This window comes from Capra hircus, chromosome 3 (assembly GCF_001704415.2).
Source record: "Capra hircus breed San Clemente chromosome 3, ASM170441v1, whole genome shotgun sequence".
Taxonomy (NCBI): Eukaryota; Metazoa; Chordata; class Mammalia; order Artiodactyla; family Bovidae; genus Capra; species Capra hircus.
This window is the reverse complement of record NC_030810.1, coordinates 112,308,020-112,322,850: the sequence shown is the minus strand read 5'-3', so window position 1 is coordinate 112,322,850 and position 14,831 is coordinate 112,308,020. Positions and strand designations below refer to the sequence as shown.

Below are 14,831 nucleotides of genomic sequence, written 5' to 3'. Positions count from 1 at the left end.
TACTTTGCAAAAAAAAAGACCCTATTTTTTAAAAGCAAACTTCATATATATATATATTTTATAATTTTTGTGACTGTTGTTTTTTTCTCTCTCTTTTTTTTTCTTCTTTTCTTTAATATTGTATTTTTGAAATTCCAAACTCTACTCTAGATTTTTAATCTTTGCTTTTTGGTATTTGTTATGAATTTTGTACCTTTAAGAACCCAATCTTCAGTACCCATTTTTACTTGGGAGCGAGATTACTGGTTTGACTGCTCTCTCCCCCTCTGGACTCTCCTTTTTCTCCACCAGATGGCCTGTGTCTCCTCCCTACCTTCTCTCTTCTCTACCCAACTCTGTGAATCTCTGTGTGTTCCAGACAGTGGAGAACACTAAGGGAACTGATTACTGGCTGGATCTGTCTCTCTTCTTTTGATTTACCCCTTTTATCCTCCTGGCCACCTCTGTCTCCTTCCTCCCTCTTCTCTTCTCTGTATAACTCCATGAACATCTCTAAGCAGTCCAGTTGCGGCATGCACATAAGGAAGTGATTACTGGCTAGCTTGCACTCTTCCTCTGTTGACTCCATCTCATCTCATTCGGGTCACCTCTGACTCCCTCCTCCCTCTTCTCTTCTCCATGTAACTCTGTGAACCTCTCTGGGTGTCCCTCACTGCGGAGAAACTTTTCATCTTTAACCCAGATGTTTTATCAATGGTGCTGTATAGAAGGAGAAGTCTGGAGACTACTGTAAAAATAAGACTGAAAACCAGAAGCAGGACGCTTAAGTCCAAACCCTGAGAACACCAGAGAACTCCTGACTCCAGGGAACATTAATTGACAGGAGCTCATCAAACGCCTCCATACCTACACTGAAACCAAGCACCATCCAAGGGCCAACAAGTTCCAGAGCAAGACATACCACACAAATTCTCCAGCAACACAGGAACACAGCCCTGAGCTCCAAGATACAGGCTGCCCAAAGTTACTCCAAAACCACTGACATCTCATAACTCATTACTGGACACTTCATTGCACTCCAGAGAGAAGAAATCCAGCTCCACCCACCAGAACACCGACACAAGCTTCCCTAACCAAGAAATCTTGACAAGCCACCTGTACAACCCCACCCACAGCAAGGAAACTCCACAATAAAGAGAACTCCACAAACTGCCAGAATACAGGAAGGACACCCCAAACTCAGCAATATAAACGTGATGAAGAGACAGAGGAATACCCAGCAGGTAAAGGAACAGGATAAATGCCCACCAAACCAAACAAAAGAGGAAGAGATAGGAAATCGACCTGATAAATAATTCCAAATAATGATAGTGAAAATGATCCAAAATCTTGAAATCAAAATGGAATCACAGATAAATAGCCTGGAGACAAGGATTGAGAAGATGCAAGAAAGGTTTAACAAGGACCTAGAAGAAATAAAAAAGAGTCAATATATAATGAATAATGCAATAAATGAGATCAAAAACACTCTGGAGGGAACAAATAGTAGAATAACAGAAGCAGAAGAAAGGATTAGTGAAGTAGAAGATAGAATGGTAGAAATAAATGAATCAGAGAGAAAAAAAAGAAAAACGAATTAAAAGAAATGAGGACAATCTCAGAGACCTCCAGGACAGTGTTAAATGCCCCAACATTCGAATCATAGGAGTCCCAGAAGAAGAAGACAAAAAGAAAGACCATGAGAAAATACTTGAGGAGATAATACTTGAAAACTTCCCTAAAATGGGGAAGGAAATAATCACTCAAGTCCAAGAAACCCAGAGAGTCCCAAACAGGATAAACCCGAGGCGAAACACCCCAAGACACATATTAATCAAATTGACAAAGATCAAACACAAAGAACAAATATTAAAAGCAGCAAGGGAAAAACAACAAATAACACACAAGGGGATTCCCATAAGGATAACTGCTGATCTTTCAATAGAAACTCTTCAGGCCAGGAGGGAATGGCAGGACATACTTAAAGTGATGAAAGAAAATAACCTACAGCCCAGATTACTGAACTCAGCAAGGATCTCATTCAAATATGGAGGAGAAATCAAAAGCTTCACAGACAAGCAAAAGCTGAGAGAATTCAGCACCACCAAACCAGCTCTCCAACAAATTCTAAAGGATATTCTCTAGACAGGAAACACAAAAAGGGTGTATAAACTCAAACCCCAAACAATAAAGTAAATGGCAATGGGATCATACTTATCAATAATTACCTTAAACGTAAATGGGTTGAATGCCCCAACCAAAAGACAAAGACTGGCTGAATGGATACAAAAATAAGACCCCTATATATGTTGTCTACAAGAGACCCACCTCAAAGCAGGGGACACATACAGACTGAAAGGGAAGAGCTGGAAAAAGATATTCCATGCAAATAGAGACCAAAAGAAAGCAGGAGTAGCAATACTCATATCAGATAAAATAGTCTTTAAAACAAAGACTGTGAAAAGAGACAAAGAAGGACACTACATAATGATCAAAGGATCAATCCAAGAAGAAGATATAACAATTATAAATATATATGCACCCAACATAGGAGCACCACAATATGTAAGACAAATGCCAACAAGTATGAAAGGGGAAATTAACAATAACACAATAATAGTGGGAGACTTTAATACTCCACTCACACCTATGGATAGATCAACTAAACAGAAAATTAACAAGGAAACACAAACTTTAAATGATACCATAGACCAGTTAGACCTAATTGATATCTATAGGATATTCACCCCAAAACAATGAATTTCACCTTTTTCTCAAGCACGCACGGAACCTTCTCCAGGATAGATCACATCCTGAGCCATAAATCTTGCCTTGGTAAATTCAAAAAAATGGAAATCATTCCAAGCATCTTTTCTGACCACAATGCAGTAAGATTAGATCTCAATTACAGGAGAAAAACTATTAAAAATTCCAACATATAGAGGCTGAACAACACACTGCTGAATAACCAACAAATCACAGAAGAAATAAAAAAAAAGAAATCAAAATATGCATAGAAATGAATGAAAATGAAAAGACAACAACCCAAAACCTGTGGGACACTATAAAAGCAGTGCTAAGCGGAAAGTTCATAGCAATACAGGCATACCTCAAGAAACAAGAAAAAGTCAAATAAATAACCTAACTCTACACCTAAGGCAACTAGAAAAGGAAGAAATGAAGAACCCCAGGGTTAGTAGAAGGAAAGAAATCTTAAAAATTAGGGCAGAAATAAATGATAAAGAAACAAAAGAGACCATAGCAAAAATCAACAAAGCCAAAAGCTGGTTCTTTGAAAGGATAAATAAAATTGACAAACCATTAGCCAGACTCATCAAGAAACAAAGGGAGAAAAATCAAATCAAAAATTAGAAATGAAAATGGAGAGATCACAACAGACAACACAGAAATACAGAGGATCATAAGAGACTACTATCAGCCCAATTATATGCCGATAAAATGGACAACGTGGAAGAAATGGACAAATTCTTAGAAAAGTACAACTTTCCAAAACTGAACCAGGAAGAAATAGAAAATCTTAACAGACCCATCACAAGCCTGGAAATTGAAACTGTTATCAGAAATCTTCCAGCAAACAAAAGCCCAGGTCCAGATGGCTTCACAGCTGAATTCTACCAAAAATTTCGAGAAGAGCTAACACCTATCCTCCTCAAACTCTTCCAGAAAATTGCAGAGGAAGGTAAACTTCCAAACTCATTCTATGAGGCCACCATCACCCTAATACCAAAACTTGACAAAGATGCCACAAAAAAAAGAAAACTACAGGCCAATATCACTGATGAACATAGATGCAAAAATCCTTAACAAAATTCTAGCAATCAGAATCCAACAACACATTAAAAAGATCATACACCATGACCAAGTGGGCTTTATCCCAGGGATGCAAGGATTCTTCAATATCCACAAATCAATCAATGTAATATACCACATTAACAAATTGAAAAATAAAAGCCACATGATTATCTCAATAGATGCAGAGAAAGCCTTTGACCAAATTCAACATCCATTTATGATAAAAACTCTCCAGAAAGCAGGAAGAGAAGGAACATATCTCAACATAATAAAAGCTATATATGACAAACCCACAGCAAACATTATCCTAAATAGTGAAAAATTGAAAGTATTTCCCCTAAAGTCAGGAACAAGACAAGGGTGCCCACTTTCACCACTATTCAACATAGTTTTGGAAGTTTGGGCCACAGCAATCAGAGCAGAAAAAGAAATAAAAGGAATCCAAATTGGAAAAGAAGAAGTAAAACTCTCACTGTTTGCAGATGATATGATCTTCTACATAGAAAACCCTAAAGACTCCACCAGAAAATTACTAGAGCTAATCAATGAATATAGCAAGCCTGCAGGATATAAAATCAACACACAGAAATCTCTTGCATTCCTATACACGAATAATGAGAAAATAGAAAGAGAAATTAAGGAAACAATTCCATTCACCATTGCAACTAAAAGAATGAAATACTTAAGAATATATCTACCTAAAGAAACTAAAGACCTATAAAACACTGGTGAAAGAAATCAAAGAGGACACTAATAGATGGAGAAATATACCATGTTCATGGATTGGAAGAATCAATATAGTGAAAATGAATATACTACCCAAAGCAATCTATAGATTCAGTGCAATCCCTATCAAGCTACCAACAGTATTTTTCACAGAACTAGAACCATTAATTTCACAATTTGTATGGAAATACAAAAAACCTCGAATAGCCAAAGCTATCTTGAGAAAGAAGAATGGAACTGGAGGAATCAACCTGCCTGACTTCAGGCTCTACTACAAAGCCACAGTCATCAAGACAGTATGGTATTGGCACAAAGACAGAAATATAGATCAATAGAACAAAATAGAAAGCCTAGAGGTAAATCCACGCACCTATGGACACCTTATCTTTGACAAAGGAGGCAAGAATATACAATGGATTAAAGACAATCTCTCTAACAAGTGGTGCTGGGAAAACTGGTCAACCACTTGTAAAAGAATGAAACTCGAACACTTTCTAACACCATACACAAAAATAAACTCAAAATGGATTAAAGATCTAAACGTAAGACCAGAAACTATAAAACTCCTAGAGAACATAGGCAAAACACTCTCTGACATAAATCACAGCAGAATCCTCTATGATCCACCTCCCAGAATTCTGGAAATAAAAGCAAAAATAAACAAATGCGACCTAATTAAACTTAAAAGTTTTTGCACAACAAAGGAAACTATAAGCAAGGTGAAAAGACAGCCTTCAGAATGGGAGAAAATAATAGCAAATGAAGCAACTGACAAACAACTAATCTCAAAAATATACAAGCAATTCCTGCAGCTCAATTCCAGAAAAATAAATGACCCAATCAAAAAATGGGCCAAAGAACTAAACAGACATTTCTCCAAAGAAAACATACAGATGGCTAACAAACACAGGAAAAGATGCTCAACATCACTCATTATCAGAGAAATGCAAATCAAAACCACAATGAGGTACCATTTTACACCAGTCAGAATGGCTGCGATCCAAAAGTCTACAAGCAATAAATGCTGGAGAGGGTAGAATAAAGGGAACCCTCTTAACTGTTGGTGGGAATGCAAACTAGTACAGCCACTATGGAGAACAGAGTGGAGATTCCTTAAAAAACTGGAAATAGAACTGCCTTATGACCCAGCAATCCCACTGTTGGGCATACACACCGAGGAAACCAGAATTGAAAGAGACACATGTACCCCAATGTTCATCGCAGCACTGTTTATAATAGCCAGGACATGGAAGCAACCTAGAGGTCCATCAGCAGATGAATGGATAAGAAAGCTGTGGTACATATACACAATGGAGTATTACTCAGCCATTAAAAAGAATACATTTGAATCAGTTCTAATGAGGTGGATGAAACTGGAGCCTATTATACAGAGTGACGTAAGCCAGAAAGAAAAACACCAATACAGTATACTAATGCATATATATGGAATTTAGAAAGATGGTAACGATAACCCTATATGCGAGACAGCAAAAGAGACACAGATGTATAGAACAGTCTTTTGGACTCTGTGGGAGAGGGACAGGGGATTTGGGAGAATGGCACTGAAACATGTATATCATATATGAAATGAATCGCCAGTCAAGGTTCGATGCATGATACTGGATGCTTGGGGATGGTGCACTGGGATGACCCAGAGAGATGGTATGGGGAGGGAGGAGGGCGGGGAGTTCAGGATGGGGAACATGTGTATACCTGTGGCGGATTCATGTTGATGTATGGCAAAACCAATACAATATTGTAAAGTAATTAACCTCCAATTAAAATAAATAAATTTATATAAAAAAAGAAAAATAATAATTAAAAAAATAAAGTGAGCCCATAAAAACACAGGATGTTACTGGGAATCAGGATTTCCACAGGAGGAAAAGAGAAATAAAAGTATATAATAGTAGAAGAAAAAAACTTTCAATACTATATAATGCAAGAAAAAAACTTGCAAAAGTATATAATGCAAGAAGAGAAAGAACTCTGTCTGTGCTACTGTCTTTGAAGTGTGAGTATTAGTACAAATTCATGCTTTCTAAAAACACATATTTCCTTTTTCTTAGGAAATACACAGTGAAGTGTTTGGGAGTTTCATATTATTTGCAACCTGCTTTCAGATGATGAAAGAAGAAGGAAGTGTTCACAATACTAAGAGAGAAAGCAAGTATGGTAGGATGTCAACAGATGATAAATCTAGATAAGGGGAATATAGGTTATCGCAATACTGATCTTTTAACTTTTCTGTGGTTTGCTGATACTTTAAAAAACTGATAGTGGGTTGATAAGTACACTTGTATATCTACAGAATATCTTAGAAAGATCCATAAGGAAGTGGTGGTATTGGTTACCTATGAAGTATCTCTGTAATTTACTGCCAACTTCTATGTCTTTTTCACCAATCCCACACTACCATTTAGATTTCTACTATTTAGATTACTACTATTTAACAGTAGTAAACTATGGTAGCTATTCGGTCTCATTTGCTTAGCACACTTTCCCACCTGACAGCCACTTTGACCACTTATTTATTCCTTTACTTCTTATAAGATGAGAAATGGCCACTGGAAATCAGTGGCGACCTTAGAAAGAGCTGTTTTGGCAAAGCAGTAGAGCCTGACTGCAGTGGGTTCGAGAGACAATGGAAAAAGAGAAACTGGAGTCAGTGAGCATGGACATTTTCTAAAAAAGAATTCTGCTGTAAAATAAAAGAGAGAAATGTGGCAGTTAGTTAGAAGGGAAGTAACACTTGAAGTGGGTTTGGGGTTTTTCTCTTTTTTTCCACTCTAGATAGGAGAAGCAACTACATGCAGGGAGGGAAATAATGATTCAAGGAACAGAAGGAAGAAGAGTTTGAGCAATATTCTTGAATAAAGAAGGAGGACTCTGAGGCACACATGGAAGTGATCGGCTCTCTCATTCCCACCAAGAGAAGAGAAGGAAATATGCTGGTACACGGATGGGCAAATAAGGTAGTAGGACACTGTGGCAGTTCTCTTCTGATTCAAAGGATTCAGGAAGAGGTGCTGGAGATTTGAAGAGAAAAGAAACTTCACAAAAACAACCATCAGAGTGAGAGGACCAGGGACATATGATCAGCTGGGTAATACTTAATCAAAAGTCTATTTCAGGTTAGAACCATAAATTTAGTGACACCAGTCGGCATGGTTGAATTTTCTTTTTTTCAGCCACTTTCAGCTATTGGAGGGCATTCATGGAGTAGGCAGTTAGATTTAACAAGGCTGTCGTTGATCAAAGAGAGAATTACAAAGCAGGAGAGAGACAAAGAATATTGAGGGTATGAGGCAATAGTTAGAGACTGTCCATGTAATGTAAACTGGATAAGGGGAAAGTGATAACATAAAGGGGATGAGGGACAAGGAAAAGACGACAGAATCTCAGCAGGGCTGAAGGTGCCACTGGATCACTAAATAGAGTGAGCCAGTAAGACGGAAGGTGATGGTTAGAGTGGGATGTTTGAAACTGAGACTATGTTATTAGTCACAACTAGATTGAGGCTTATGACTGGGAAAGCAAATGGCTAAGACAGTGTGGAAGGTGGAGAGGAGACCCAGGAAATGAGAGGTCAAGGTGTTTGAAGGATCTTCTCTGAGAAGGCTTCCCTGGTGGCTCAAGACAGTAAAGCCTGCAATGCAGGAGTCTGGGGTTCGATCCCCTGGAGAAGGGAATGGCAACCCACTCCAGTACTCTTGCCTGGACAATCCCATGGACAGAGAAGCCTGGTAGGTTACAGTCCATGGGGTCGCAAAGAGTCAGACATGACTGAACAACTTCACTTTTTTTTCTTTCTTTTTTTCTTTCTTTCTTGGAGAATACTGAAATCAGCCAAGAATCTTGATGGAAGGAGTGTTGAAGTAAGTGACAATAAGTTCAGAACTAATTTTTTTCAAAATGTGAGGGAGAGGGAACCAGAAATCAGAAGACTATAACAGGGACAGGTAGAGGAGAGCATGTGAGACAATGCGAAACTTAAGCCTGGATGTGGATTTTTTTAGGGAAGATGAACAATGAATGATCAAAAAGCAGCAATGAAGAACAAGAAAGACAGCTAATCCACCTTCAGAGAACCTAATGGTGCAATGGTTTTGAGAATGAAAACAGCAACCATTCAGTAGGACTTCAGGGGAAAAGTGTGATCAGGGGTGTCAGGTATTGGTCAACACAGGAAGGCAAGGAGAACTTTCACAGAAGACGCTGAAGTTATCAAAGAAACCACAGTGGCAGAACAAAGCTTCTGATCTTGGTACATATATCTTATACGTGGTCAAAAAAAAACAAACAAGTGGCTTTTGCGCAAATGTAAGAAAAAGAAGGAGAGAGTAAGGGAGGTAGGAAGGAAAGAGAAGAGGAAAGATATACAAATGACAAACACAATTTATGAAAAGATGCTCCACATCACATGTTATCAGGGAACTACAAACTAAAATAATGAGATGCCACTACACATCTATTAGAATAGCTAAAACCTGAAACACTGGCAACAACCAAGTGTCAGCAAGGACTGGAGCAACAGGAGTATCCATTCACTACTGGCAGGAATGCAAAATGGCATAACCACTTTGGAAGACAGGTTGAGAGTTTCTTACAAAACTGGACATACTCTTACTGTGTGATCCACTCATCATGCTCCTTGGTATTTATCCAAATGATATGAAAATGTATGTCCACATAAAAAGTTGTGTGTGGGAGCTCCCTGGTCTGGTGGTTAGGAATCAGCACTTTCATAGCCATGGCATGGGTTCAGTCCCTAACGAGGGAACTGAGATCCCACAAGCTCCACGGCACAGCAAAAAAAAAAAAAAAAAAGCTGCACATGAATATTTATAGCAGATTTATATGTAACTGCCAACATTTGAAAGCAACCAAACTGTTTTTCAGCAGGTAAATGGATAAACAAACTGTGTGCCTTGAACCAAACTGTGTCCCCCTGAAATTTATAAGCTGAAGCCCCCGCTATGACTGCATCCAGAGGTAGGGTGGTATTTAGGAGGTAATCAAGCTTAAATGAGGGTACAAGTGTAGGGCACTAATCTGCTAGAACTGTGGCCTCATAAAACTAAGAGCTAGATCTATCTACCTACCTCTCTCTCTCCTTCCCTCCTTCCTTCCCCTTCCACCCCTCTGCCTTGTGAGGACACAGCAAAAAGATGGCTGTCTTTAAGTCAGGAAGAGAGGTCTCACCAGAACCTGGCCATGATGGCACCTGAAGTTGGACTTCGGCCTCCAGAACTGTCAGAAAACAAATTTGTATTGTTTAAGCTACCTAGGTATTTTGTTATGGGAACCCAAAAGACACTATGGTACATCCACATAATGGAATACTATTCAGTGCTGAAAAGAAATGAGCTATCGGGCCACTAAAAGACAGAAGGATCTTAAATGCATTTTGCTAAATGAAAGAAGCCAATTTGAAAATGCTACATACTGTATCATTCCAATAATATGACATTCTGCAAAAGGCAAAACTAGGAGACAGTGGAAAGATCAGTGGCTGTAGAGGGCTTTGGAGGAAGGAGGCAGAGATAAATAAGTGGAACACAGGGAATTTTTTTAGGGCAGCATAACTACTTCATATGATATTATAATGGTAGATACTGACATTATGCATTTGTCAAAACCCACAGAATGAACACAGAGAAAGCAAGGACTTTCAGAAAAACATCTGCCTCATTGACTATGTGAAAGCCTTTGACTGCGTGGATCACAACTGTGGAAAATTCTTAAGGAGACGGGAATACCAGACCACCTAACCTGCCTCCTGAGAAATCTGTATATAGGTCAAGAAGCAACAGTTATAACTGGACATGGAACAACCAACTAGTTCAAAATTGGGAAAGAAGTGTAAGGCTGTATATTGTCATCCTGCTTATTTAACTTCTATGCAGAATACATCATGGGAAATGCCAGGCTGGATGAATCACAAGTTGGAATCAAGATTCCCAGGAAAAATATCAACAACTTCAGATATGCATATGGCACCAATGGCAGAAAGTGAAGAAGAACTAAAGAGCCTCTTAATGAGGATGAAAGAGGAGAATGAAAAAGCTGGCTTGAAACTCAACATTAAAAAAACTAAGATCATGGCATCCGATCCCATCACTTCATGGCAAATAGAAGGGCATAAACAGGAAGCAATGATAGATTTCCTTTTCTTGGGCTCCAAAATCATTACAGATGGTAGCTACAGCCATGAAAGTAAGAGACGCTTGTTCCTTGGAAGGAAACCTATAACAACCAAGACAGTGTATTAAAAAGAAGAGACATCACTTTGCCAACAGAAATCCATAAAGTGAAAGTTATGGTTTTTCCAGCAGTCACATATGGATGTGGGAGGTGGGTCATAAAGAAGGCTGAGCACAAAAAAAATTGATGATTTTGAATTACAGTGCTGGAGAAGACTCTTGAGAGTTCCTTGGACTGCAAGGAGATCAAACCAGTCAATCCTAAAGGAAATGAACCCTGAATATTCATTGGAAGGACTGTTGCTGAAGCTGAAACTCTGATATTTTGGCCACCTGATATGAAAAGCCAACTCACTGGAAAGACCCTGATGCTTGGAAAGATTGAAGGCAAAAGGAAAAGCAGGTGGCAAACCATGAGATGGTTAGAGAGCATCAATGACTCAACGGACATGGATCTGAGCAAACTCTGACGCCGTGCAGGGCAGAGGAATCTGGCATGCTATAGTCCATGGTGCTGCAAAGAGGTGGATATGACTTAGCAACTCAAAAACAACAAAAAAACAACACAGAATGAACAGAGTGAATCTTAATATAAACTATGGACTTTAGTTAATGATAATGTATCAATACTGGCCCATGCTGCTACTGCTGCTGCTAAGTCACTTCAGTCATGTCTGACTCTGCGGGAGCCCATAGATGGCAGCCCACTAGGCTCCCCCGTCCCTGGATTCTCCAGGCAAGAACACTGGAGTGGGTTGCCATTTCCTTCTCCAATGCATGAAAGTGAAAAGTGAAAGTGAAGTCGCTCAGTCGTGTCCGACTCTTAGTGACCCCATGGACTGCAGCCTACCAGGCTCCTCTGTCCATGGGATTTTCCAGACAAGAGTACTGGAGTGGGGTGCTATTGCCTTCTCCAACTGGCCCATGAACTGTGCCAAATATACTCCATTAATGCAAGGTGCTACCAATAAGGGAAACTTGGGGGTGGGGAAACTCTGTACTAACCCCTCAATTATTCTGTAAATCTAAAACTGTACTAAAAATAAGTTCTATCAAGTATTTAAAAATAATTACACTGAAATGGAATTTCAGCATCCATAAATAAATTTGTTCTGGAGCGGGGCCATGCTCAGTTTGTACCGCCCATGGCTGCTTTCATACAGCAACTGGCAGAACTGAGGAGCTGGGACAGAGACCGCATGATCACAAAAGCCCAACAACATTTACTGTCTAGACCTGTACAGAAAACACTGACAGGGCCTCTCTAAACTTCATCACCCAGCATCAAAGGAATATGCACATCTTGTCATAGGCTGTTCTGAGTAAGCCATTTTTAATTATTCAAAGTTGTTAGAATCACAAGTTCTAATTACATGATCTGATTTTAAAATTTTAACTGGCTAGCTTGGCTTAGAGAATTTTTGTGCCCCCTAGTGGGAAAGACTGGGAGAAGGCAATGGCACCCCACTCCAGTACTCTTGCCTGGAAAATCCCATGGACAGAGGAGCCTGGTGGGCCGCAGTTCATGGGGTCGCTAAGAGTGGGACACGACTGAGCAACTTCACTTTCACCTTTCACTTTCATGCACTGGAGAAGGAAATGGCAACCCACTCCAGTGTTCTTGCCTGGAGAATCCCAGGGATGGGGGAGCCTGGTGGGCTGCGGTCTATAGGGTTGCACAGAGTCAGACACGACTGAAGCGACTTAGCAGCAGCAGCAGCAGCAGCAGCTTGTAATATAGGAAAAAAATCAAATCAGTGAAGTACCTGAACACCCAAAATGGCAACTCCCAGAAAAAGAACCCACATTCTACAGAGAAATGCTAGCAGAAAGTAACCTTTCACTCCAGCGCCTGCAAAACCTATACTACTTACTGAACACCTGAGGAATCAGAAGTAAAACGTTCTATTAGGAGAAGATTTAACAGTGTCAAAAGACAAGCTTGGAAAACCATAGGAAATGGCATACTCAGGGAGGGGCAGGGCAAGACACCCGAGCTGAGTCAGTGAACCTACTACAAAGAACTGAATGATCTGTTAAAGAACATTAAGAGTAGGAGTCAACAGATAAAATTAGTAAAGAAAATGCAGCCTGAGTATCAGAAAACATAATAATGCTATCAGGAAGTATCCCACAGTTATAGTTTAAGAAACATCATGATCATATAATAGTTGACTAGCTGAGAAAATAGATCCTAACTATCCAATATACTAGTTTCATTAATAACTGGGGGTATCTTGGTAAGAATCAAATGTGCAGAAATAATTTAGGAAAGCAATATAAAATAGTGACTAAGTTAACAGGCTTTGGAGGTAGACAAACGTAGTTCTTATCCTGCTTCTGACACTCACTAGTTATAAGACTTTGAGCATTCATTTTCTCTCAGCTTCAGTTTCCTTATCTGTGCATCTAAGAGCTTAGCAGAGCACCTCACACAAAACGTTTAATAAATGACAATTGTTCCTATTGTAATAGGAATATATTTTCCAAAGCCAAATATATTTTCCCAAGCCAAATACAGTAGGCTTATACTGTATTAGATTATACTAGGCTTATACTACTTACACTACAAGTACACTCTTATAAGAGACAGTCTAGTTTTTCCAACAACTCAGAAAGTCTACCCAAGGATTGAAATAAATCTCTAACAGTATATAATTTAAGAGAAGTTCTGCCCTTGGAAAATCAAAAGAGTATTTCAGTTCAACAAAGAGAATTGAGATTACACTCTTGCTACTGACAATGATGGCCCAATGAAAAGGTGGTCAGTCTGCATTTCCCCCAAATTTTAAAGGTGATGAATGGTGTAGGTTTTAGGTTTGCTAAAGGACTCATTCAGGGAAGTATACAACCCCAAATTCACACTGAAGCTCAAGAACAGTGTAAGTACTACTCTGCTAAGGTAAGAATATTACTATCCTTATAAGGTAAGGACAAGTTTTCTTTAAACAAACTGGATGATAAAGCTTCTCTACTCTTATCTCGACTACATTCCATTCCTACTCTTCCTGCCACAAAGCCAAACAAAATATCCATAACAAGCAAATTCGGAATTGTATCAGGAGAACAATCAGGATTATACCCATTTATAAGCGTTAGGTGTAGATGAACAGCAACCTGAGGTCAGCTGCCAGGGTGCTCTGCTTCTCTGCCAATATGGACATCAGCCTCGATCAATAGTGGAAGCTCAGAAAAGGTCTGTCTTCTTTCAGACAAACCAAATGTGTACATACACGCACAAACATTCCACGGCAAGCATCGCCCACATCGCACACTCTAAGAATAAACCTTGCAGCCTTTTTGGTGGTCACGGCCATCCTGCCCTAAGCTTCCTAATGACGTCGTATTCGCCGCACCAAATCATCACCTGGTACTTTCCCAGAGGAAACAGCCAAACACGATAGTAATTCCAGTCAGGCAGTATTTTACACTCATGTCGCCAGGACAGACACCGACAGGTTCTGCTATACTCTCCTAGGACCACGGACGGAAGCGATGAGCGACCCTCGCTTCCCCGACAGGATTCGTCCACACCTGTCACCGAGAGGGCGCGGAAGCAGGGAGGAAGAAACCTGGAGCCCCCCCGACACAGTCTCAGATCCCACTCACCCCAGTCTTCATCCGGCCGGTGAGGGAGTCCCGGACTAAAAGGTGACTCCATGGTGCCGGCAACGCCAGCCGGCTCCCCCGAAACACACGTTCCCCTGCCCAGTAACTCGGTGACTAGTCCTGGGACGGCGGCGGCGCACGGACAAACTACTTCGTAACGCTGACGCGACGGTGGCCGATTGGAGACAAACTGCTTCTGCCGCATGAGGGACGTCAGAGCCTGAGCTAGTTTTAAACAAATCGCTGAGCAAGTATTTTTCCCTTTTGGAGTTTTCGGCATTTTCTGTTCTGCTGTTTTAAGGAAAAAAGAAAGACGCAAACACTACGTCGGTTAAAGAAAATATATGGATAATATTTTGAGAAATGGGGAAAAACCCATTCTGAACATCGTCCCCTTTCATTCCACAGTGGAGATATATCAAAACAAAATTTAAAGACTAAGAAAGTAAATCTGGTTTAATTTTAATAACTCACTATGAGTGTAAAAATTCTCCATAT

At 39.8% G+C, this 14,831-nt stretch overlaps 1 protein-coding gene across 1 annotated transcript in view; it reads right to left on the bottom strand.

Annotated features, from left to right (window-relative positions):
- The window catches only part of ATF6 (activating transcription factor 6), a 243,699-nt gene extending 229,086 nt beyond the window's left edge, over positions 1–14,613 (bottom strand). The window contains exon 1 of the mRNA XM_018046547.1: positions 14,334–14,613. Within this exon, the coding sequence (XP_017902036.1) occupies positions 14,334–14,613 (280 nt within the window). The remainder of the gene's footprint in view (positions 1–14,333) is intronic.